We start from the raw sequence: 27,677 nt of genomic DNA on the forward strand, positions 1-27,677 counted from the left end.
TTAGATACTTAAAGTATTAATCTACATCTCTTGACTCTCTGTACAACTCACGGGTCAAATAGAAGTCTTAGACATTTCTCCTTTTTGCTAGTAAGAGAGAAAAGCAGAACAGGTCCTTCAGAAATCATTTGGAATGATCTGTGATAAGCAACTCTGATTGCAAACTGAAATTTATAAAATTATGAATTAATGTTTAAAGTCACATTATTCAATGTAGGTATATTGGGGAAACTGAAATGCCTATTGACAGTCTAGTGAAGAGACAATGCAATGAGATGAAAGATTACTGGGCTGGCAGTTTGGTGGCCAACAGACATAAGGTCCGGCTCTACCCCTACCCTCTGAGAACCCAGAGGGATTTTGGTGAACTAAGCCTGGCCCATAGAACACCTCAGGATGGGGAAATAACCTTTGAGTCAGACTGCACTGTGTTTAGAGAGACAGAGTCTGGGCTGAGCAACCATCAGAAGAGGAAACCCCAAGGGTACAAGACTACACTGAGCACCTCTGCTGGAAGAGGATCCCCAGAGGGGCAAACAGCTTCCGCTGCTCCCTAGGAAGGAGTATCCAGAAACATCACTTTAGGCATTTGAGGACAGGTCACCAACTGTGAATCAGCAAATGCAATATATCATATTCATCTTCCCAAGGACGGAAGTCACATGACCGTCTCAGATGCAGAAAGGCCTCTATAGAAGCCCAATGCAGCTGCCTTCAGTAAGCAAGGGGTGCACAGAGAGCTTTTGGAGAGCCCAGCCTGTGCAAGGACACGCTGAGGACAGAGTGCTCGGGTGGCAGGATCTGATCCAGAGCCGGGGCAGCAGACAGACCGAGTGCAGGGATGAGCCCAATTCTAGAGACGGCTGCCGCTGACCCTGTAACCCAAAGGATGAAGTAACTGACCAAGCTCATTCTCGGTACTGGTGGACACCATGACCTTGAAGAGTCAGACTAGCAATGTAAACAAGAAGAATGACCCTAAGTCCATCAACTCTCCGGTCTTCGCTGGAAACCTAAACACCGCTGTGGTAAAGAAGTCAGATGTGGAGACCATCTTTGCCAAATATGGCCGTGTGGCTGGCCGTTGTGTGCACAAAGACTATGCTTTTGTCCAGTGGCCAGCGAACGCCACGCCCGGGCAGCTGTGCTGGGAGAGAATGGGCGGGTGCCGCTGGACAGACCCTGGACATCAACTGGCTGGAGAGCCGGGGCCTAATAGACCCAAGGGGCTGAAGAGAGCAGCAACTGCCACATACAGGCTGTTTGATTAGGGGGCTGCCTTTCTCTGGTGCCTGTGCCCAGGGCAGTTCTCATGAAGCCACCCCGTGTTACAGTCCCTTTGGCTCGCTGTGTCAAAGCTACAGTCCCTGTCAGGCTCCAGAGCTATCACCACTGCCTCAGCCACAATCAAGTTAAAGAGCAGTGAGCTACAGGCCATCGAGACAGAGCTCACACACATCACGCACAATACTGGGTCAATTGGAACAGATTGCTGAGGGACAGAAGGCCAACCCAGATGGCAAGAAGATGGGTGACAGCAGCGGTGACAGAGGAGGGGGCGGAAGCGGTGGTGGAGGCTTCTGTTGGGCTTCTGAGGCAAGCACACCCCAAGGAGAAGTCCAAACTGGAGATGATGGTGATTACAGTTATATAGTACCAATGCCTTCACTGGGATACGGAAAGAGAGAAGGTATGGCCACACAGATGTAAGAGGTAGAACATAGGGAGCATCTCACAACGGTGACATCCACGTGCAGAATGAGTCTTCCTACAGTGAAGAACAGTAACGCAGATAATCCCTCACAGTTATGACTTGAGGCAAATCTCATGTAAACAAAGCTTCACTGAGAATTCTAGGACACTCAATATTGAGTCAATCTGACAACGACACTAACCATGACACATAGGTTACATAGGTATATATATATATATATATATATATATATATATATATATATATATATATGGCATATAATACATCCCAGCTAGGGTCACTACTGCACACAAACACCATGTGCAAAAGCAACATGGATAGGAAACAGTTTATTTCTCAGAAAGTTCCATATCCTAGTCCATCATCAAAGGCAGTGAGGGCGGGACCTCCAGCAGGGCAGGAGCCTGGAGGCAGGAGCTGGTGCGGAAACCATGGAGGGGTGCTGCTTGCTGGCTAGTTCCCCATGACTTGTTCAGTCTGCTTTCTTAGAGAACCCAGGGTCACCAGCCTAGGGATGGCTCCCAGAATCGCTGGGCCCTCCCCCATCAGTCACAAATTAAGAAAATGTCTTGCAGCTGGATCTTATGAAAGTACATTTCCAACAGATGTTCTACGGCTCATGGGAGGCCAACCATGTCTACTGAACTCATCCCGTAGTGACTTCCCTAGTCTGAGTGTGGTCCAATTATAACATATGAACGTTGAGTAGCTGAGATCACACCCTAGCATACGTGGTAAAATACAACAAGCGGGAAAAAACAGTAACAGCTTCCAAGACTGCTCTAACCTGGTTCAGACAGTAGCTACACCCCAATGGACAATGAGAACCAGTGGGACCATTAAAAATTGTCCCCGCCATATTTCCTTGTTTCCTTAAATAAACCAGACTTTTTTTCCAGTTGGGAAACATTTGCTATTCCATCTTACATAACAGATAAACAATTCTTCTCACTTCTATAACAGTTTAGTAAAATGTTTATCACACACAACAACAATAAGATAAATCCTCAGACCTTACAAATCAGAAAGGGCTGAGATGTTGAGGCGCTGGGTAACCGACTTAGGATGGCAGGCAGAGCTAAGATCGGAACCAAGCCATGTCTATAAATGACTTCCCTAGTGCTGGCCCAGTTGTGTTTGCCAGTTGTGTTAGTCTCATGATACAGTTTGAGCCATGGCCCCAGAAGGGTGCCTAAGCTGAAGTTGGCTCACTCGCTCACATGCGGACCCAGCAACTGGGTTAGCAACAGGGGCAGACGGCCTGACTGGAGGATGTCATAAAGCATTACCCTCTTTAAAATTTAGTGGTAGCCTTCTAAAAGAGTAAGTTAATACACTTCAAAATAGTCTGTGCATGTATTTGCTTAACAATAGATGATTTTAAATTATCTAATTTACATTTCACTACTAGAATAAATTTAAATGACAAAGGGCCCATCAAAAATATTTGATTTCACGTAATGATTAGAAAATTTAATTCATTTTGTTTATAATGGTAAATTTTAAAGGGGAATTATTGCTAATAAACGGTGAATACACTGAAGTAGCTTTCTTCTGCCTAATAAAGGAGCTATTGAACTGAAATATACGCACAAAATCAGAAGCTCCAAGCAACAAACATTGAAACAATTTACACGTACCTTCACCTGTGAATTCTCACACATAATTTAGCATTCTAGTATATGTCAATCCACACTATTTTGCATCAAGTGTTTTAATTTAATGCATCAAATAATGCTCATTCAATTGTAACTCCTAGTGTTTTCTAAAAATACATGACATCTCTGTTATTATCTTTAAAATTCATTGTGTTCTACAGAACAAAATTATAGAACATTCATATTTTATAGTTGCTCCTTCAAGTTTCACCTTTAAGAGAAATATGTGAAGAATAAATGAGTTTTCTGCAGCCATGACGGGCACAGATGCTGACAGTATTGCATGTTAAACATTAGAGTTACCACACACACAGACACACAGACAGCAGATGCTGACAGTATTGCATGTTAAACATTAGAGTTACCACACACACACACAGACACACAGACAAACATGCTTATTCTCAGAGCAGTGACTATTATAGCAACACATTTGAAACGGTAGATAAGGGAACAGAGAAGGTGAAAAAAGAAGACAAGAGTTTAAAATCCTGAATAGCAGGTGGAGAGGGGATTCAGACAGGTTACATATGGGCCCCTACGGATGAATCAAAAAGAGATTATAGGAAGACAGATTTCAGCTCAATTAAAAAGGACAGTTAATGGGTGACGGAAAACCCTACCACCAGAGAGGCCGAGTTGTACTGAGCAAGTGGACTCAAGCTTGAGCCAGCTCAGGCACTGGAAAACTCAGGTTCCCGGGCTCCGTTCCTCCTACAGGTGTTTTCTGGACGGCACCATTGTCTTCCTTTGCTCACGGCTCCTTTGGCGTCGGAGCAAGGATACTGCATGAGCTTGAGATGTTACTATCTCTTAACATAAAGTATTTTTAGACTCCAGTGAAGAGGACACAGGAACCAAGGGATTATATAAAAACCTGAACAAGATACCAATAAGGGAATAACTAACTGGTGACTGGAAACAGGGAAGCTATAGCACATTCCAAGAACTAGGCACGATGGCTTCCTGAGAGCCAAGTCAACCCAAGAAGCTGGTGGGTGTAGTGAGATTCATACTGCACGCTGCTCTGAAGGCGTGTGCAGTGGTGAGGGCTGCATCTTACAGAAGAAGAGCTGAGAGGACACCTCTGGGCTGCACACATCCAAGACAGTCTTTATAATATATAAAACGTAGCTGAGATCTCATCACGGTCTAACTGGAATTCTCTCTTCCCCGAGCCCAGTATCTCTTCATTTATAATCATGAGGCTGAAAAAGATTGCCTGCAGGTTGTGATGCTTCTGGCAATTATGAGCACTAACCTCTCATAAAGAAATGCATGTCAATTAGCATAGCAAAAACTCCGAGGAATAAGTCAGTTGGAACAAAATCAATCCATGGCTGTCCATGTAACATCATATAACACACAGCGCTTTACAAAGTAGTTTACCTTTGGTATTATTTTTATCTTAAGAATGTACTTAATATGTCACTTAACTACTGATTTGGGAACTCAACTCTATTCAAAGTAACTTGTAGTATTTCCAGGTTAGAATCTCGTTCAAAGCACAAATGTTTTCTTAGTCAGCACACATTTTGGCACATTACTAAGCACACATGATATTACTCAAAGATTGAATTGAATTGATTCAATCTAGAAGATTTAAGTAATCCATGGGGTATAATTGCTATTAATTTCATTAATTAAAATTGTTTTAAATGTCAAAAGAGAATGCAAACTCAGTTGTCTTTCCACGGAACTCACTGGGCACAAAGCAGTACCAAAGATCTTACACAACTGCACTGCACGTATAATCTACCTGCTCAATGGACATGCATAAGACGCAGTCAAGACATGGAATAAGATGAGCAATTGACAAATGATCTGACAAACTATGTACATATGATACAATCACACATACACACACAAGCAGGCATACACATAGACATATAGACACTCAAAGACACACACACACAAACATGCACAGACACACACACAAACACAAGAAGACATACACAGATACACACAGAGGCACACACACATGCATACACACACATGCATACACACACATACACAGACACACAAACATGTACACACACAGACACACACATGTGCATACATATATGCATACACAGACACTCAGAGAGAGACACATACACAGACATACACACACATAGACACACACAGAATCATACATAAACACATATACATACACTCAAACACAAGCATGCATACAGATACACACAAACCTATACACACATGAACATGCACACAGAGACACAGACACACACAGAAAACATGTGTGCACACACATGCACACAAAATGACACACACAAACATTCACACACAGAAACATACACAGACAAACACAAACATGCACAGAGAGAAATACACACACACAGACATACAGAGACACAAACAAACATGCACATACAGACACATACACAAACATGCACACACAGACACACATACACAAGCATGCACACACAGACACAGAAACACAAATATGTACACACAGACACACATACACAAATATGCACACACACAGAAACACACACAGACACAGATACACACAGAGACAGACATAAACAAGCACACACAGAGACATGTATGCACACACAAACATAGAGGACGAATGAGTTAAAAGTTAGCAAAAGCCAATTACCTGAAGAAGGTGACAAAGAACTGCACGAGATCCATGATCGTGTTGTGCTGGGAAAACGCAATCTGAAAAATCAAAATATCAGAAAGTTTGAACTTTACTGAGCCGGAATTCCTTAAAGCTTGTAGTGATATCTTACAGTATTTACAAACATCACATTTCTAAACCAGCCAAGCAGTAGGACTTACCACACTATAAACAAAATGCAGCTAATGTGGAAGATTTAGTTGCAAACCACTAATCATTAATGAGGGCCGTTGCATAGATCCTAGTGAGGACTGCTATGCAGATTATGATACTAGGCAGTTAACACCTATAATAAAACGAAGTCAGAAACATGAGCCAAGAGTTTCTCGTAAACGTGAGGACATATTACATGTGCCTACAGAAACTCACGGGCGAATTTCATTAATAACTCCCATGTTTTCAGTTAACACGGTTTATAATCACTTGTATGTAAGAAACCAGGGAAACACATTCATACATTTTGTTCTGTGCACTGAAAGAAGTAATATGCTGTGTTATTTTTACAATTTCATATTGCATCTTTCTTGAGTAACATGAGGTGACACCATGAGGTGACAGCATGGTAGGTGAGCAGGAACAGCACACTAGAAATGACACCTCACACACTTGCTCAGTTGGTCTTAGGAAACTGCAGAGCTGTGGATCTCGGTGTCCATGTACTGAGTGGCAAAGCATCTTATGTCTAAAGCATGGGGCATGAAACAGAGTTGACGTAACAGATTCTGGACTTTTATTCTGTGCATGAAAACATGGTGAGCAACCGTGGGTCTTCCCAAGTAGCTGAAATTCAACAAAGCAGCTACAGCAAGCTTTTATTTCTTGCAGGGGTCTCTCAATAGTATCTGTTAAAGGACATCCCAATATATATTAATAGGGCTGAGTTTTCTCAAACTTTAATCAACTGTGAGACTTGGGGAAATTGAACAGTTCGGACACTGGAGAAATAACAGAGAAAGATGGTGATTCTAGATGAAGAATACATAGACAAGCTCTAAACCTGTCCCAGATTTCAGTGTGGCCTCACTGGACAAGAAATAACACGTGACCTTTCCTCTTGTTTGATTCTGTGAGTGTGTGTGTGTGTGTGTGTGTGTGTGTTCATGTGTACCCATGTGGATGTACATATTATGTGTGTATGTTTATGCATGTATCTGTGTGTGAGTGTGTGCATGCATGCATATGCACGCAAATGAGCATGCATATACATATGTGTGTGTGTGTGTGTGTGTGTGTGTGTGTGTGTGTGTGTGTGCGTGCTCACATGCCCTAACTGAATTTAGGTCTGTGAGCCCCTGTGAGTATTCTGGGTCAAGGTATTACCACTAGCTATAGCTGCATACCAAGGCCCTATTTAGTATTTTAAAATTAAGTGACTGACTGACTAACTGACTGACTGATTGATTGATTGAGACCTGTCTTAGGGTTTGCATTCCTGCACTAACATCATGACCAAGAAGCAAGTTGGGTGATTGCTGTTCATCACCAGAGGAAGTCAGGACTGCAACCCAAACAAGTCAGGAAGCAGGAGCTGATGCAGAGGCCATGGAGGGATGTCACTTACTGGCTTGCTCTCCCTGGCTTGCTCAGCCTGCTTTCTTATAGAACCCAGGTCTACCAGCCCAGGGATGGCCCCACCCACAATGGGCTGGGTCCTCCCCCTTGATCACTAGTTGAGAAAATGCCTTACAGCTGGATCTCATGGAGGCATTTCCTCAACTGAGGCTCCTTTCCCTGTGATAACTCCAGCTTGTGTCATTAAAACCAGCCAGTACAAGACCGTAAGTCAATTGTGAAATTAGGTTTCTGATCTACACATGTAAACTTAGTAACATCCATTTCCACTGAGTTTCTAAAATGGTGAATTAATGAGTTTATACAGAAACAGTAAACAAGGAAATATTTTAAGCGGTGAAAGAAAAAAAATTATAGAAAGGATGTTTAAGTTTTTTATTCTGAGGTAAGAATCTGGTAGAATTGTATTTCTCAAAAATAATATTCATTTCCTCAAGATTATCCAGTTTTGTTGAGCCTAGGCTTTTGTAGTAGGATCTGATAATTTTATTTTTTACTTTTCTTAGTTTCTGTTGTTATGTCTCTCTTTTCATTTCTGATTTTGTTAATTTGGATACTCTCTCTGTGCCCTCTAGTTAGATGGGCTAGAGGTTCATTTATCATGTTGATTTTTTTTTTCCCCAAAAAAAACAACTCCTGGTTTTGTTGATTCTTTGTATAGTTCTTTTGGTTTCTACTTGGTTGCTTTCAGCCCTGAGTTTGATTATTTCCTGCCATCTACTACTCTAGGGTGTATTTGATTCTTTTTGTTCTAGAGCTTTCAAGTGTGCTGTCAAGCTGCTGGTGTACGTTCTCTCCGGTTTCTTTTTGAAGGCACTTGGTGCTATGAGTTTTCCTCTTAGTGCTGCTTTCATTGGGTCCCATGAGTTTGGTTCTGTTGTGCCTTCATTATCTTTAAGTTCTAAAAAGTCTTTGATTTCTTTCTTTATTTCTTTCTTGACCAAGTTGTCGTTGAGTAGAGCATTGTTTAGCTTCCATGTGTATGTGGGCTTTCTGTTGTTGTTGTTGTTATTGAAGACCAGCATTAGTCCTTGGTGATCTGATAGGATGCAGGGGAGTATTTCAATCTTTTTGTATCTGTTGAGGCCTATTTTGTGGCCAATTATATGGCCAATTTTGGAGAAGGTACCATGAGATGCTGAGAATAAGGTATATTCTTTTGTTATAGGATGAAATGTGATATATGTTAACTCTGTGTGTGTGTGTGTGTGTGTGTGTTAAATCCAATTAGTTCATGGGTTTGTTTGTTTCACTGTGTCTCTAAAACACCAACCATAGAGTACACATGGGGAAAACCCATGGCTCCAGCTGCATATGTAGCAGAGGATGGCATTTTCTGCCATCAATAGGAGGAGAAGTCCTTGGTCCTGTGAAGGCTTGTTTCCCCAGTGTAGGGAGGTGGGAGTGGGTGGGTGGGATGGGGAGCATCCTCATAGAAGGGAGGTGACAGCAGAGGAGAAAGCTGGAAAGGAGATAACATTTGAAATGTAAATACATAAACTATCCAATAAAAAGACAAAATAAAACTGCAGTTACTGAGAAAACAGCGACCTGTCTGCTGATAAGGATGTGACACCAACACACACAATAACGAAGAGCTTCCCCCATCCCAAATGGAAAGCATTTTCATTTTAACCTCAAACCATCAGGACTTCATTTTCCTACATATAATTAAATATTTCTGTTTTTACAGACTAGCATTTATTATACTCATTAGCTATGATTAGCTGTTTCCACACAAAATAAAAACACAAGCTGCCTCTCTACTTTATTCTTTAGATTAGAAGAAAAATAGGATAGTTTTAAAACAGGAAGCATAGGCTATAAATGAATAAAACAACTTTCAGAAATAATGCTATTTAAGATGGGTAATCTGTTTTGTTGTTGTTTTTGTTGTTTTTTTTTTTTTTTTTTTTTTAAGTTTCTCTGTGTAATCCTCACTGACCTGGAACTCACTTTATAAACCAGTCTGGGCTTGAACTCAGTGATCTGCCTGACTTTACCTCCCAAGTGCTAGGATCAGAGGGGTGCATCACCATGCCGGGCTTCTTTGACATATTAGTGACAAAAGCAAGCCCGTGGCACTTGTAAGAAACTGGTTTACTGTACTTCTCTGTGTATAAATGAGCACGTGTCTGTATTAATGGAGGCAGACCACATCTACACCTGCAGCCCTCAGATCAATTAGGGCATCAATTCCCTGGAACAGCAGCTATAGATAACTGTAAATTTCAATGTGGGTATTAGGAACCAAACCTAGGTTTCCTGTAAGAGCAGCTAGTGCTCTTAACCACTGTGCCCTCTCTCTAGCCCTAGATTTATTATATTTCCTCAAGTAAAATTAAACCGTCTTCATAACCTGACTCCACACTCTCCATCCAACACGGCTCACTGCTTAGTATTTTGTGCCCAACACAAAGCTTCCTTCATCTACTTCAAACAACTTCAATGCCTTAGTATTGCTGATTTTTTTAATCTTTATACTCTATTACCCTTTGTTTTTCTTGCAAGTTTATTTAAAAAAGAGAGATACATGTACAGATTTTTAAAAGCATTTTGGCATAAAACTATATGAATATATTTTTGTCAGTACTTGATTCTTTCAAAGGTTTGATAGCATGCATTGAAATCTACTAGTTACCAAAGGCATAAAGTACATGTAGAACAGAACGTAACATGGAAACAGCCAAAGTTTTCTTGGTGTGTAAAGATTAAACATAATGATTTTTGAATACCAAAAATTGCCACGAGGCTATATTCTTGGCTCTTGAATTATTGATGATTTAAGGTCTAGGTATATCACACTCTGAGAGAGTGCTATACACTTATTATTGTTTTTTCTAAGAAAGACTGAAGCTTTCACTTTTTGGCCTTTGTTTTTGATTGGGGGGGGGGTTGTTGTTGTTGTTTGTGGGTTTTTTTTTTTTTTTAGCTTCATATGACCTGTAAGTTGTTTCTGGGGTATTCAGAGCTTTCTGGGATTAGTATCCAATTATCAGTGACTGCATATTATGTCTGTTCTTTTGTGACTGGGTTATCTCACTCAGGATGATATTCTCTAGATGCATTCATTTTCCTAGGAATTTCATAAAGTCATTGTTTCTGATAGCTGAGTAGTACTCCACTGTGTAAATGTACCACAATTTTTGTATCCATTCATCTACTGAAGGACATCCGGGTTCTTTCCCGCCTCTGGCTATTATAAATAGAGCTGCAATGAACATTGTGGTGCATGTATCTTTGTTGTATGTTGGAGCGTCTCTGGGATATATGCCCAGAAGAGATGATAAATGCTAGATAAGTAGATAGATAGATAGATAGATAGATAGATAGATAGATAGATAGATGATAGATAGATAGATAGATAGATAGATAGATAGAAAGAAAGATAGATAGATAGGGACAGACAGACAGACAGAAATTCAGACAGACATATGGTGAAAACATGTGGATCTATGTGTTTATTGACTCAGCTATATGTATTATGTATTAACTTTGCTTCTATAAAGTTAATTTTAAAAATAAAAATTATATTCAATGCCTTAAATATTAAAAACACACTAGATATTGAAATTAAGATCTGGGGGATCTTTTAAAGGTTAACTTCTTAAAATGATACTAAAGCATTTATCTAAGTTATAGGATGACCTCAGACAGCACAAGGAATTCCTACAAAGGGGCAGGGGCAGAAAGAAAGCAGGCAGTCAAGCTCTGTGCCACCAAGCAGATACTCCTCTTCATACCAAGAAGAAAAGGTCACACAGCAAACCAAGAAAGAAAGGAAGAAATCCTGCGTAAAAAGTCTTAGCTAGGAGACACCTGCTGAGCATTCTAGGATATTAAATGCTACTGATGTGCCCACAGAAGTCTCTGCTTCATTCACGCCAATCATTTGGCCCCTCAGCTTTGTTGTGGGCCTCCAAAGACCAGGATAACCATAGGAAAATAAGGTGTAAACCTTGAATTAGATTCTGTACCCTTCTAAAGTTACTGTCCCTTTGTTCCTCAGCCCTACCACATGTGCAGTGATTAGAGACACCCGAGCCTTCTGCTCATAGGTGACAGGCGTTTCCAGGTGGTCACAGTGACACTGGCTCTGTAGGGGCCGTGTGTAAATGTATGTGCAATGCTGTGCACTTCCTTCTCCACGGCGTGTTACATCTGTTCCCTGCTCCTAGCTGAGCTTTCCACTTTAAAAACGGGGTCTCCCTTGTTTTCTCTGTTTTCACACAGACTCTGCTTCTGTTTGATTTTCAGTCTAGCGGTTAATCTTCAGTGTCGACCCTGACCTCACTTTGTTGACTTGCTTTTCAAACTACGTGCTGTGATTTGTTCCAGCACATTCTGGAACTCTGGAGTGACCCCTCCCTCATATCTGCTATCAGGCTGGGCAAATCCGGTCTGCTTTCTTTCTGGTAATTCATCCGTGTGGTTCCAGAGAATATCTGGGCTCTGGGGTTCCCCCCTTGCCTCTCTCCATCTCCTGCTGACACACTGGGGTCACAACTTAACATCTGTGGTTGAGTTGTGTCATGAAAATACTGTATTCATTAAACTGCTTAACACTGACGTCTCATGTCACAGTCAAGTTACTCTCCCTCTTCGGAAATAAGCTAAGTCACGGATTTATAAACCGCCAGCAGTGACCACGGACTGAACATGTAAAAACTTCCCGTTGGTTAACTTTCTTTTGTTACACTAGAAAATAGAGTTTAGCTACATTTTGCTTGAATCTAACATTTCTCCAAACTGTTTCCATTATGGAAAATCTATTCTCTCTGTACAGTTTACATTCTCTGGCTTCCCAAACAATCTATGAATTACAGATTTCTTAAAATCTTCTGTCTCCGGATTACTTTTTTGGCTTATATCATTTTGAAAGATCAGTCTGTGGTAAGTCTAGAGTTCCTCAGTCCAAACTGTGCTTATATTTTATTGTTATTCCATAAAGTGGCCTCACAACCACTAACTGGAAGTCCATCTGCTTAAGCCACTTAGCCAGCTCGTGTTGCCCGTTTAATAGCTGCATTTCCAGCCACAATGTACTCAACCAACAACACTGTCCACCATCGTTTGCAGCATCACTCTAGCACACTAATGGGTCTTCATCATGATTGGAGACTCCTGTGGTCAGTTTTGCAGTTGCTAGGCAATAGTGCTACAGTGTTTCGAAATGGCTGCTCCACAGCAGATTCAAGACTATGGTACTCATGTCTTCTGTAGAAAACACTGATGGGCAGCCTTGGAAATCTCTACCCCAGGCAGCCGGCTCAGACACCACAGTAGCTTTGAGAGAAAACATCAGATGACACAAACTGAAGGACAAATGGGTCCCCCCACACACACACACCATGCGCTGGAAATGTAAACCCCCAAACTCATCCAGTGACAGTATTGGTCATATGATATTTGGGCTAACTGGGGTCACAGACTGAGCCCTGCAATGGTATTAGTGGCTTTATAAGATGAGGCAGAGATTCCTGGACCCATCCCCCCTCTCATATCTGCCCGGATATAACACAACAAAAAAAGTCCTTATCTCATGCCAATACTTTCTTAATGGATTCCAAACTACTAAAACTGTAACAAATAAATAAACAAGTGCCTTTACACATTGTTCAGATTGTAATATTCCATCATAAAGAGGAAAATAGATTAAAACTCAATATGCCCACTTATAAGGTGTTAATTTATTCATGCGTGGACTACCTCACTAAGGATCTATTATATTTAGGGTCTGGTTACCAGGTGCACGAGTACACTGATTAAAAAATTAAAAGTCTATCTTAACAACCAATTGACGGTAATAATTATACAGTGTGTTGAAGTGCCAAAGGACGTAAGAAGAGGGGGAAAAACAAACCTCTATGCTCTATTTACATGGCTAAGTTAGAAACTCCTACTTTCAGAAACTGTTTCAAAACAGGCAAAATGTTGAGACTGGATGGCACAAAAGAAAGAGTTAACGGAAGAAAGGTAAGGTCTTACTAGGTTCAAATGTATCTGAGTGTTCTAATGTGTCCCCAGCTGAAACAGCATGTTGTAGCTCGAAGCCCTTCTTCCTAGGAGATGGGGAGGCCTTGAGAAGGAAGGAAGGCTGAGGAGTGGGACCATTCAGTCCAGGCTGGGCTGCAGGTTTTCAGAGGGCTGACTGCTGACCATCTGCTCCTCCACAACTATCGCAAAGGCGCCTTCCCTCTTACTCCATCTACTATGCGAACATATGATAATACTTCAATCTGAAATGATCCATTTTACAGCTGAATGCTAAGACTCTCCACTAAACCATAGACTCATGATAATAGTGATTTTATTCTTAATTTTACAGTACTGACACATTTGAAATGGAAAAATTTAGCACCAGAGTATTCCTGGGGCTTTCAGATATCCATAAAGAGAAAAACACCTAGATACTATGTCAAAACCACTGTAAGTCATTTACTTGTTTTATTTATAATGTTGATAGAGTTGATGCTATTGGAAATAAATATTTGAGTATAAAGCATATATTTCTATTTAACAAGGTATTAATTTAAATTGTAAAATACATAAATATTCTGGAACAGGATTTCACAAATGTATTTAACGCTCTAGCTAGTTGCTTTCTTCCTTCTGGCAAGTCCCCGTAGCTCACTCTGTAGCCGAGCAGCTGAGGATGTCCCTGCACTCCTGACCATGCTGCGTCTGCTTACTAACTTCTGAGACTATCCACACGCACGCCTAGCTCAGATCTGAGATGGCTTTACCGGAATGACCGCCCAGCTGACCGCATTTAGAGAACAGGGAAACGATCAGTAAGAGTAACGTTCTAAACTTGTAGTTTGCTCAAAAGTATTTCCTCAGGATACAGAATATTTCTAAGCCTAAAATCTATAAATATCTAATTATACATATTTCTATTAACTGATGCCATAGCTTGAACATGGCTCAGTGTAAATAATCAATATTTACTTTTATTTCCTGTGGTCATTCCATTTACTTTCTGTGGTCATTCCAAAGAAAAAATGTGACATATTTACACACCTTAGATTGAAATGTTTCAAAGCATTAGCTACTGTAACTGAACCTTTAGTTTTCTTTACTCTGTAACAACTTAGTTCAAGTCACCTAGTGACAAGACAAAGAATTGACTGTGCTGGCCTTTAGCATCCTCTGCTCTCTGAGTGACTGAAACAACAGCTCACCAAAACCTCATCTGGAAGCCAGCGAGCATTCACTCCACCCTAACCCCTAAGTGTGCATGTTGAGATCTAAACTAGAATTTGACAGAGACTACATTTTATGAATTCATTACAATCGATGGTTTTCAATCATATGATCTGATTTAAAGAAGTTGTATAAAATGTGCTTGGGAAGAGAATTTTTCACAACATGATACCCTAAAATGTCAGAAATTTTTAAAGAAACAGCTCTTATTTACAAAGAACACGTTGATGTGCTTGTGCAAAATGTCACCTCGCCATGCTCAGTTGGGTTTCGACATGACACTGGAGAGAAACAAACTGGGATGCAGGGAAGGGATGTGCTGACGTTATCAGGTTCATCTAGCAAACTAGAAGGGACAGAGGCTGTTTCATGCTGCTGTTTGGATTTCATTTCAGAATGCTGACATGAAATATATAATGGAAATCAGAGAACTAGCCAGACCTTGGAAAGAAACGGCTATGTCTCATGCAGGAAATTTGAGAACCTGACAAGTTATATTCCTATTTAATTTTAAAAAATAAGTATAGAGTGTTCTTTTAACTTAATTATTTGCATAAAGGGGTCTTTTCAATTAATTATTATATGCTAAGGTCAACTGTGATAATCTATTTTAGGAGCATAAACTTCTTCCCAATAATTAACATGGTGCTTATTGATAAAATGCTGTGTAACTGAGAAAACAGTGTGCTTTTGAAATGCTAAAATAGAAAATGGATTATCTCTCTGGGCTATTTTTCTGGAATACAGCCTAAGAAAGCACCCGGACAACACTGCATAAATGTTACACGGATTACTCTCACTATAGGTATTTGAGTGCTGTTCATAGAACTGGTCATTATGATCATTCTTAGAGCTAAGAAATGGCTTACCGGGATGCCCATGACTTGACTTTCTCCTGGTTTAATGTACCTGGCTGCTTTCTGAGCCCCCACTCTAACTGAGGCATTATTTCTGCAGATGAGATGCTTCTCCAGTTTGCTCTGAAGACATCTCTCTCCGCCTCATTCATACCCACACTGACATTTCTTCTGTTTCTCCATCACTGGGATGCCAACATCTTAAAGTGCATGAGGTTGTCTGCTAAGTTGGACCCTGCTCTCTCTCCCTCCCTCCATCCTCTCTCTTAATGACATTTGTCAGCTTCCAAAATTAGCACATCCCATTGATACTCTGTACCTTATCTGCCACAAACTGTCCCCTCCTGTCCCTCACATTTTTTTCCTCTTGGAGACTTCTCTGTGAACTAGAAGGTTCAGTCTGAAACAGGCCCCAAAATGGCAGTGCTAGTGACAATGCTCTAAAGAAAAGGACACTAAGCAGGTCAGTGGAGGAGACTGGGTAGTCACTGCTAAATTCAGCATATGAGGGACTCTCTTGGGCCAATCTGTTACCTAGAAAGCATCTCTGCTAAGACAGTGTCCGGATTACCTAACCTAACCCTCACCTTAGGCTGCCCTCAGGCCATGGACCTTAGCCTGCCCTCAGGACACCTGCCTTACCCTGCCCCCAGGACACCTGCCTCACCCTGCCCCCAGGACACCTGCCTTATCCTGCCCCCAGGACACCTGCCTTACCCTGCCCCCAGGACACCTGCCTCATCCTGCCCCCAGGACACCTGCCTCACCCTGCCCCCAGGACACCTGCCTTACCCTGCCCCCAGGACACCTGCCTTATCCTGCCCCCAGGACACCTGCCTTACCCTGCCCCCAGGACACCTGCCTTATCCTGCCCCCAGGACACCTGCCTTATCCTGCCCCCAGGACACCTGCCTCACCCTGCCCCCAGGACACCTGCCTTATCCTGCCCCCAGGACACCTGCCTCATCCTGCCCCCAGGACACCTGCCTCACCCTGCCCCCAGGACACCTGCCTTATCCTGCCCCCAGGACACCTGCCTTATCCTGCCCCCAGGACACCTGCCTCACCCTGCCCCCAGGACACCTGCCTTATCCTGCCCCCAGGATACCTGCCTTACCCTGCCCCCAGGACACCTGCCTTATCCTGCCCCCAGGACACCTACTTTAGCCAGCCCCCAGAGTACGGACCTTAGCCTGCCCCGAGGGCACCGCCATTGTCAGGGGCATTTAGTTCAAGGCGAGTGGGAAGGACCTCATCAGCACAAGGATTCCACCCAGCTCACTGTCATCCAAATCTAATGCACCTGCTTTTCGGCCATCTTGCTTCTCTCTGCCTACCCTTCACTCTATCCTGCTCCTGATCTCCAATAAACTGCTCGTTCTACCCAGGAGCGGGCTGCCCCAGTGGTTTCACTGTGTCCTCAGCCACATGGCTCAGAGTTTCCACAGAAACCTTTCTTAACCATGGTACCACATATAAAAATATATGAATGTGTGGGAATTCTTATCTGTAATTGAATAGTAAAAACAAGAGACATATTTTATACATGGTTGGTGTTTAACATCGCTATTGATAAAGAAACTATTGGTAATAGAGTGGAACTTCATACCAAATCACTTTCCGTATCCTCGTCTCCTGTACTGAGTGAAACGGCACAGGTTATTCTGTCTATCCATTTATCAAGTTTATATAATAATAAATTTACTTCATGGAGTATGAATAACTGAAATGAATCATGTAAAATGCCTGGGATATTGCCTGGCACACTGTGCCTGGTTGTAAATTTGCATATATACTTCAACTGAATCAATTATTTTGAGATATGATTACAAAAAAATAAATAACCAAGAATGGACCCAGATGTTTACAGACGTATTATCTGAAACAAAGAGAGCTACTTTTCAGCACCAGACAGTGAGGAACATAATCTGATGAAAATAACTCTGGGACTAAGATGTTATTAAGCTATATAGAAATGTACAGTCATGACATATAAATGCTAACGGAGCTCTATGAGACAAAGCGATATAGGACTGTATGTCTAGATGAGGGGACATACTTAGAAATTGTAGTGCATTTAAGTTGTAAAGGGCAGTTAGCAATTCTTTAAACAGCTCTGTACAGAAAGGAAGACTCTTTCACTTGACTTTTTTAGAAACCTAAGAGTTGAAAATGTTCTTCGGAAGGAACTTCCTTTGGAAAATGGATTTTACACTGAGCCTCTTATCTAAAAAAGGCATTTGAGGCTGGTAAAGAATAGCGTTAGATAAGACACCAGATAAGGACAGTTTCAGATAAGGAGTCAGGAAGCATTATTTCTAAGAGCTAGAAAGTAAGTAAATATTTTCATTTTCTGAGTTATAATATCTGCTTTGTTTTGGAGGGTCCACATTATCTGTTTAAATATTTCTTATGTGCTACTCATATTTATATTTTCAGCTAGAAATTTTTAACTAAGCACCACTAACCTAATTTTAACTAATAAAGATGAACAATCACGGCTACTTCCTAATTTATAGCAGCTCAGATTTAGAAATTAAAGAAATGGAGCCTAATAGAAAAATCATTTATAATTTTTTAAGGCTTCCTTAGCTTATAATTTGTGGCAGAGACACAAACACAACACAGTACCATCTATGACTGCTACTTGGAATTAGGGTGTGCAGGCGTTTGTCAGCACTTGAGCATGCGCAGGAGGGCTAATCTTGACTACAAGCCCTACTGAGCCAGAAGCGCCTCCTCTGACTCTGTCTGAAACAGATCATGTGCTTCATCCAGAATGCTGGCCCACGTGTGGGCCGGTGGGCTCAGCAGTCAGGTCTTTCCCGAGCCGGCGGTGTCAGCTGACCCGTGGTCAGGGAAGGAACACCACCATCTAGGATGGAAATCGGAACTGACCCGGAAAGGCCTTAGCATCATTCTCATAAAAATAAACTCTAAGTTACCACATCAGTTTTGCAGATTGAGCTAATAGTGAATTACCAAATGTCATTTACTAGGAGCAGGTAATTTAGAGCCAGTGTGGTGTAATTTAACTTAGACTATGACATGTAAATTCCGAGCGGCAGGAGCACTGCCTCAGAATAGGAACCTCCAAAGCTCAGCCCACAAACAAACACTCTGAAGCAATTTTCTTCCTGAGCCCACGGGCCCTCAAATCCACAGGAGAGACAGGAACCAGTCAGTGACAACAAGATCACCTATAATCACAGATAACAAGGTGGCAAGAGGAAAGCGAAAGAACTTAAGCAATGGAAACCAAGACAACCTGGCAACATCAGAACCCAGCACTACCACCACAGCAGGTAGCAGATTGCCAAACACACCAGAAAAACAAGACATAGATTTGACATCATACTTCATGATGATAATGGAGATCTTTGAGAAGCATGTGAATAACTCCCTTAAATAATTACAGGGGAACCAGAAGAAATCACTCAAAGAACTACAGGAAAACACAACCAAACAGATGATGGAATTGAAAACAGAAACATAAAAAAATAAAGAAAACACAAAAAGAGACAACTCTGGAGATAGAAAACCTAAAATAGAAATCAGGAGTCACAGATGCAAGCATCAGCGACAGACTCCAAGAGATGGAAGAGAGAATCTCAGGGGCCAAAGACAACATAGAAAACAGACAAAACAGCAAGAGAAGATTCAAAAACCAAAAAGCTCCTAATCCAAAATGTCCAGGAGATCCAAGACACAATGAGAAGACCAAACCTAAGGATAATAGGAATAGAAGAGGGCGAAGAATATCAACTAAGAGGCACAGTAAATATCTTGAACAAAATCCTGAAGAAAATTTCCCTACCCTTAAGAATGAGATGACCACAAGCATAAAAGAAGCTTACAGAACTCCAAATAGATTGGACCAGAAAAGAAATTCTTCCCGACACGGAATAATCAAAAGACCAAATGTTCAAAACAAAGAAATAATACTAAAAGCAGTAAGGGAAAAGGGACATGTAACATATAAGGGCAGATCAATCAGAATTATACCCGACTTCTCAACAAAGATTATGAAAGCTAAAGGACCCTAGACAGACATCATACAGACTCTAAGAGAACACAAATGCCAGCCCAGATTACTAAACTAGCAAAGCTCTCAATTACCATACATGGAGTGACCAAGATATTCCAGGAAATAACTAAATTTACACAATATCTGACCAGGAATCTAGCTTTACAAAGGATAAGAGATAGAAAACCCAACACAAGGAAAAGCAAGAAAACTACACCCTAGGAGAAGTAAGAAAATAACTAAGCAAGAAAACCAAAAGAAGAAAGACACACAATCATAATTCTACCTCGGACAAAAAAATAACAGGAAACTACAATCACTATTCCTTAATATCTGTTAACATAAATGAACTTAATTCCCCAATAAAGAGACATAGACTATCAGACTGAATACATAAACAGGATCCAGCATTTTGCTGCATACAGGAAACTCATCTCAGAGACAAGGACAGACACTACCTCAGAGTAAAGGGCTGGGGAAAAAAATTCCAAACAAATAGCCCCAATAAAAAAGCTGGAGTAGCCATGCTAATATTGAATAAAATAGATTTTCAATCAAAAGTTATCAAAAAATAAGAAAGAATACTTTTTCTCATTACTGGAAAACTCTATCAAGATGAATTCTCAATACTGAACATCTATGGTCCAAATACGAGAGTACCCACATTCATAAAAGAAACCCTACTAAAGCTCAAAGCATATATTATACCACACACAATAATAGTGGGAGATTTCATCACCCCACTCTCATCAATGGACAGATCATGAAAGCCGAAACTGAAGAAGGACACAGCAAAACTAGCAGAGGTTATGAACTAATTGGAATTAAAAGACACCTACAGAACATTTCATCAGAAAACAAAAGAATATAACTTCTTCTCAGCACCTCACAGCACCTTTTCAAAACTTGACCACAATAGCCAGACTAACTAGAGAGCACAGAGAAAGTAACCAAATTAAAAAATTAGAAATGAAAGGGGAGACATAACAACAGAAAATGAGGAAATTAAAAAATCATCAGATCTTACTACAAAAGCCTATGTTTAACAAAACTGGAAAATCTGGAGAAAATGGATAAATTTCTAGACAGATACCAGATACCAATGTTAAATCAGGATCAGATAAACCATCTAAACAACCCCATTAACACCTAAAGAAATAGAAGCAGTCATCAAAAGCCTCCCAAACAAAAAGAGCCCAGGACCAGATGGGTTCAGTGCAGAATTCTATCAGACATTCATTGACAACCTAATACCAATACTCTCCAAACTATTCCACAAAATAGAGTCAGATGTGAAACTACCCAACTCATTCTTCGAAGCCACAATTACTCTCATACCTAAACCACACAAAGATCCTACAAGGAAAGAGAACTTCAGACCAATTTCCCTCATGAAAATTGATGCAAAAATACTCAATAAAATTTTTGCAAACTGAATCCAAGAATACATAAACATGATCATTCACCATGATCAAGTAGGCTTCATTTCTGGGATACAGGGATGATTCAATATACGGAAATCCATCAACGTAATCCACCATATAAACAAACTCAAAGAAAAAAAGCCACATGATCATCTCACTAGATGCTGAGAAAGCATTTGACAAAATTCAACACCCCTTCATGTTAAAAGTCTTGGAAAGAACAGGAATCCAAGGCCCATACATAAACACAGTAAAAGGAATATACAGTAAACCAGCAGCCAACTTAAAACTAAATGGTGAGAAGCAATTCCACTAAAATCAAGGACTAGACAAGGCTTCCCATTCTCTCCCTACCTAACCAATATAGTACTGAAAGTCTTGGCCATGGAAATTAGACATCAAAAGGAAATAAAAGGGATACAAATCTGGAAGGAAGAAGTCAAAATACCACTATTTGCCAATGACATGATAGTATACTTAAGTGACTCCGAAAATTCAACCAGAGACATTTTATAGCTGATAAACAACTTCAGCAAAGTGGAGGGATATAAAATTAACTCAAACAAAGCAGTAGCCTTCCTCTACTCAAAGGACAAACATGCTGAGAAATAAATTAGGGAAAAGATACCCTTCATAATAGTCACAAAAACTATGAACTTGGTGTGACTCTAACTAAACAAGTGAAGGACCTGTATGACAAAAACTTCAAACCTCTGAAGAAGGAAAATGAAGAAGATCTCAGACAATGGAAAGATTTCCCATGCTCATCGATTGGAAGGATCAACATTGTAAAAATGGCCATCTTACCAAAAGCAATCTACAGATTGAATGCAATCCCCATCAAAATTCCAACTCAGATCTTCATAGAGTTTGCAAATTCATCTGGAAATCTATTCTCAACAACAAGAAATCTTCTGCAGGACTCACCATCCCTGACCTCAAGCTATATTACAAGGCAATTGTGTTAAAAACTGCATAGTACTGGTACAGAGATAGGCAGGAAGATCAATGAAATAGAATAAAAGATCCAGACATAAACTCTCACACATATGCTCAACTTAATCTTTGACAAAGGAGCTGAAAACATTTAATGGAAAAAGGACAGCCTCTTCAACAAATGGTGATGGCTCAACTGGCAGTCAGCATGCAGAAGAATGCAAATAGTTCCTTTCTTATCTCCTTGTACAAAGCTCAAGTGCAAAGTGGATCAAAGATCTCCACATAAAACCAGGTACACTGAAACTATTAGAAGAGAAAGAGGAGAAAAACCTTAGAACACAGAGCACAGGGGTAATTTTCCTGAACAGAACACCAATGGTTTATACTCTAAGATCAAGAATCAATGAATGGGATTTCATGAGATTGCAAAGTTTCTGTAAAGCTAAGGACACTGTCAGGAAAACAAAATGGCAGCCAACAGACTGGGATAGGATCTTTACCAATCCAACATCTGATAGAGGCCTAATATCCAATATATACAAAGAACTCAAGAATTTAGACACCAGAGAATCAAACAATCCTATCTTTAAAAATGGGGTACAGAGCTAAACAAAGAATTCTCAATTGAGAACTATAGAATGGCTGAGAAGCACCTAAGGAAGTGCTCCACATCATTAGCCATCGGGGAAATGCAAATCAAAACAACCCTGAGATTCCACCTCACTCCAATCAGAATGGCTAAGATCAAAAAACTCAGATGACAGCAGATGCTGGCAAGGATGCAGAGAAAAAGATGCACTCTTCCAATGTTGGTGGAGGTGTAAGCTGGTACAGCCACTCTGGAAATCAGTCTGGTGGTTCCTCAGAAAATTAGACATAGTACTACCTGAAGACCCAGTTATTCCACTTCTGGGCATATACCCCAAAGATGCTCCAACATACAACAAAGACACATGCTCCACCATGTTTATAACAGCCCTATTTATAATAGACAGAAGCTGGAAAGAACCCAAACGTCCTTCAGTAGATGAATGGATACAGAAATTGTGGTAAATTTACACAATGGAGTACTACTCAGCTATTAGAAACAATATGAAATTCCTAGGCAAATGGATGGATCTAGGGACTATCATCCTGAGTGAAGTAACCCAGTCACAAAAGAACAGACATAATATGAAGTCACTGATAATTGGATACTAGCCCCAGAAAGCTCTGAATACCCCAGAAACAACTCACAGAACATATGAAGTTCAAAAGAAGGCCAAAAAGTGGAAGCCTTGGTCCTTCTTAGAAAAAAAAAGTGTATAGCACCCTTTTAGAGTGGGGTACACCTAGACCTTAAATTATTACTAACTCAAGAGCTAAGAATACAGCCTTGTGGCAATTCTTGATATTTAAAAGTCATTATGTTTAATCTTTACACACCAAGAAAACCTTGACTATTTCCATATTATATTTTATTTTACATGTAGTTTATGCTTATGGTACCTAGTAAGATTTCAATGCATACTATCAAACCTTTAAAAAAATTCAAGTATTTTTAAAAATATATTCATATAGCTTTATGTAAAAATGGTTTTAAAATCTGTACATTTGTCTGTTTTTTAAAATGCCATATGGCCCGGACCTAAGGCGGTGGCAAAGCTTTCCACGAGGGTTAGTGCCTGAGTGTGAATGTTGGGAATTACTGATAGGTGCATAAAAACTATCAACTGTAGTTCTTTCCTCCTGCATGTTTGAGCCTGAGATGGTTCCCTCCAAATCCTCCTGTGGAGATCAGCCAGACGGCTCCACCTGACCCCAGTACTTGTATTTGTCTGTCTTCATGTCTTCCACACCCAAGATGGGTTCCAGGATGCCAGCCCTGTGGCTACCAAAAGAAATGCATGGTTTACTTGTACACAAAACCAGCATGTGTGTCTCTATTACCTGTGGGGTCTCAGGAATGCCTAAGATGTGTCTAAGCAACATGACTTAGCAGCGTACCCACCACGAAACAGCGGCCTCAGAAGTCAAAATGCCCAACAGTTAAAACAACATTCTGCCAATCCGCACAGGCTGCTGCTACACTAGTTCTGGGGGAGGGGAGACGGGGTTCGTCTACAGCATTTGGAGTTGGGCTAACTACTGAAACACATAAACCCTTCTGTGGTTGAAGTATTCTCTATGAAAGTGTATATACCTGTATTTGTTCCTTCCTCACCTGCCTTTCTCTGATTGGTTAAATAAAGATCTGACAGCCAATAGCTGGTAGAAAAGGGAAAGCGTAACTTCCGGTCAGAGCAAGGGTCTGGGGAGGAGAATCTGAGGTGGCGACACTCAGCAGCTCCACATGGAGGAGGTCGGTTGTGCTCGGAGTGAAACGCTAATCACCGCAGCAGTTTTGATCTGGTTAGACCCAGCCACTAGAAGGCACAAAATTTTGTAGTTTCCAACCTTTTGTTTTGATAAAACGTTCTACATGTGATCTGGTATCTCTGAACCTGAGTATGTGGCCCCCAGCATCTCCGCCTTCCTCTGGCTGAACAGTGGTCTATGCGGGGTTACGGGTGAGTGGGAAGGCTGACTACACTCTACAGCAGTGAGGTACACAGTCACAGCGACTCCAGGGCAGGTTGTGTAGATTGGGCAGACCTGTGTGCGCGAGGCTGGATGACTGCGTAAAGAAAGTTAATTGGTTTGGATGGAACCAGCACCCGGACAGCACCATTCTCCAAGCAGGGGCCTTGCACGGTGTAGGAGTGAAAAATCGAGCACAGAGAAGTAAGCAAACCGAGCAGTCCGTGTGTTTGTTTCCCTCCACTCTAGACCATGAACGGAACGTGGAACAGTAAAGCAACGTTTCTTCATGTCAGGGCATTAGACCAGACACAGAAAGGAACCTGGAGATCTGTAAACCACAGCGGTGTATCACGAAAACAGCTGGGTGGACCGCTCTAGTATTTATTAAGTCGGCCTGAATTGACTCAGAAGCTTAGAGAGTTTCAACACCTAACCTTGACTGTATCTTATCCAGATCACCTTCGGGGTGGAATCCTAGGACAAACAGTTTGCTAAAGAAAATTCAAGAAATCCTTATGTTGAAAAGAATAATATTCATATTGTAATGTTATGTTCTCATATAAACCTTTACATCACTCTCTGTATGTCGAATGGATCTAGGTTGTGCTGGAGCACTCTAGTTATACTCAGTGATGAACTGTGGAGGTGTGTCCCCACGTCCTACTACGAGGCCACTTGTCTATCCTCCCTCTACGCAGTGCCCGAACCTCCTCTAAAAACACTTTCCCCTCCTTCCTGAGGGATGGATTTGTAAAATGCAGGATTCGGAGTGACTGTTATTTTCTTTTGCCACAAATGTGACACTTGTTTCTGGTCTCCAAGGTTCCTGATACAATCCACAGTAATTCACATCGACACTGCTTCATGGAAAATGCATTGTCTGTCTGTCTGTCTGTCTTCCATTGCTTTCCTAGCTTTATTTTCTTACTTTATTTTTTAAAAAAATTAATTATACTGACTCTGAGTGTGTCAACCAGTCAGTAATTTTATAACATTTTGAATACACAGAGTTCACACACTTGACATATCACTATTTCTCCATATCTTATACTAACAAGTTTTTCCCTACCATTCTGAGACTCCAAAGAACTGAATATCATGACTTTCATTACAAACAGCAGGCATAAGAGACATGAGGCACACGCCACAATAACAGACACACAGCCGGAAAGACAGCTGATTATAAGGCAGCCTAAAGAGAAATAAAATTTGCACTCGAAAAATATTCCATGAGTTATTTTCCATAACAAACAACGTATCTAAAATTCTAGAACACGTCTGTTTTGACAGCAGTCCCTGTTACAATCAAACATGGCTTTTAACGTACAGAGCGAAAGATATCCATATGATTTTAATTTGATAAGTCTTTTATAATTTTATTTCTACAATGAGAACAAAGACAATAAAAGTCGACCAGAACTTCTGTAATTCTGGCTAAAGGACAGGAGATCAAGCCTTTGTTAAATTTTTAATAAAATTTTGCGATAGCGAGCGTGATAAACTGTATTAATTTTCAGCAGATACTCCTGTACTCCATGAAGTAGAACGCTCTCTCCGTTTTTATTACGCTGGGCAATATGATATGCTCTGACCAACTCGGCTTAAATGTTAGCTTTAAATGTTCTTGTCTCGCATTCTGTTGCCAACACACCGCTGCCCAAACCAAACAGGACCCCAGTCTCTGTCTCAGACACAAGCCCTGGTCTTTCCATAAGCAGAGCGGGTCTTCACTTGGTCAGGGAGCTTCCGCTTGCCCGAGTGAGCTCACAGCAGACCTGCAGATATACTAAGGTGCTAAGAATGGAAAAACACACAAAGAACAGCCAAAGAAAAGGCGCAGCCTAGAGCTTCATGTTGGATGACACATTCCCAGGAAATTGAAAGAAACTTATTAAGAACACAGTGAAGGTCTCAGATACGCAAAGTAGGAAGCAAGGGTACCATGGGGACAGAGGAGGATCGATCCTAGGCAAGCTAATCAGTGGAACATGATCACAGATTCATTGGTCAAGAAGGAAGGATGAAATAATCTGACATGTCCACTACATCAGAGGGAGAATGATGTCAGGAAAGAGAAGCTGCTGAAACAGTGCTCAGGGCATGCCATGGGAGTGCTCTGGGCATGCCATGGGAGTGCCCCAGGCTGTCTTGTCAGAAGGCAGAGGAATTCAAAGCAATAATGAGATGTTTGGTAGAAGTGGAGAGTGTGGTCCCTACAGCCATTGTGTGAGCCGTCATCTAGCAAGTGCAGATTCTAGGTTCTGCTAGACACTGGTTCTGAATTGAGGCTGATTCCAGGAGTCACCAAGAAATATTGTGGCTCTCCAGCTAAAGTGGGACCTTCTGGAGGTCAGGTGATTAGTGGAGTTTTAGGTAAAGTCTGACTCATATCCAGAGGGTCCCCAAACTCAGCCTGCGGTTGATTTCCAGCCCCAGACTGTGTACTTGGGATAGTTTTATTGAGAAGTTGGCAGGATTCTCACATTGGTTCCCTGCCCTGTGTGAGCTATTGTAGTTGGAAAGGCTAAATGGAAGCTGTAAGAGTCGTCTGTGCCAAGGAAGTCAGTGACTCTAACAGAGTATTTATCTCTAGAGGAACTACAGAAACTAGGGCACCATCAAGGACTTGGAAAATGCAGGGGTGGTGGTTCCTATCACACCCCCCTTTGACTCAGTCAAGTACAGCTTGACTTCTGTACCAGATACGGTGTCCTCCCTTAAGCAGGTTAACACATCCCCTGCCATATAGCCGCTAATCCAGCAAATGCCTTTTTCCTGATGTCTTTCCACAAGAAGCAATATGCTGTCAGTTGTCAAAGCCAGCAGTATACCTTTATAATGATACCGCAAGGAAACACTAACTCCAGGCCTGTCTCTTACACAAAATATCACCTCGGTTCACTCTATTAATGATATTGTGCTAACTGGACAAATGAGCCAAAGGTAGCAACAAGTTTGAACCCATTGAGGACTTGAGCGTATTAGAGGATGGAAAATTAATCCAACCACAATTTAAGGACCTTCGAACTCAGAAAAATTCTTACAAGTCCAGTGGTATGTATAGTTTATGCAGAGACATTCTTCTACGT

General features: G+C 41.1%; 1 protein-coding gene and 1 pseudogene across 2 annotated transcripts in view; one reads left to right on the forward strand and one right to left on the reverse strand.

The window, feature by feature from the left end:
- ATRNL1 (attractin like 1) overlaps positions 1-27,677 on the reverse strand; it is a 494,725-nt gene that overhangs the window by 330,483 nt on the left and 136,565 nt on the right. The window contains exon 25 of the mRNA XM_080912593.1: positions 5,978-6,039. Within this exon, the coding sequence (XP_080768719.1) occupies positions 5,978-6,039 (62 nt within the window). The remainder of the gene's footprint in view (positions 1-5,977; positions 6,040-27,677) is intronic.
- Positions 933-1,710, forward strand: LOC308416920 (RNA-binding protein Raly-like; annotated as a pseudogene). The gene has a single exon. The product of its transcript is annotated as an RNA-binding protein Raly-like (transcript).

Source organism: Micromys minutus, assembly GCF_963924665.1.
Source record: "Micromys minutus genome assembly, chromosome: 2".
In the NCBI taxonomy this organism is placed as follows: domain Eukaryota; kingdom Metazoa; phylum Chordata; class Mammalia; order Rodentia; family Muridae; genus Micromys; species Micromys minutus.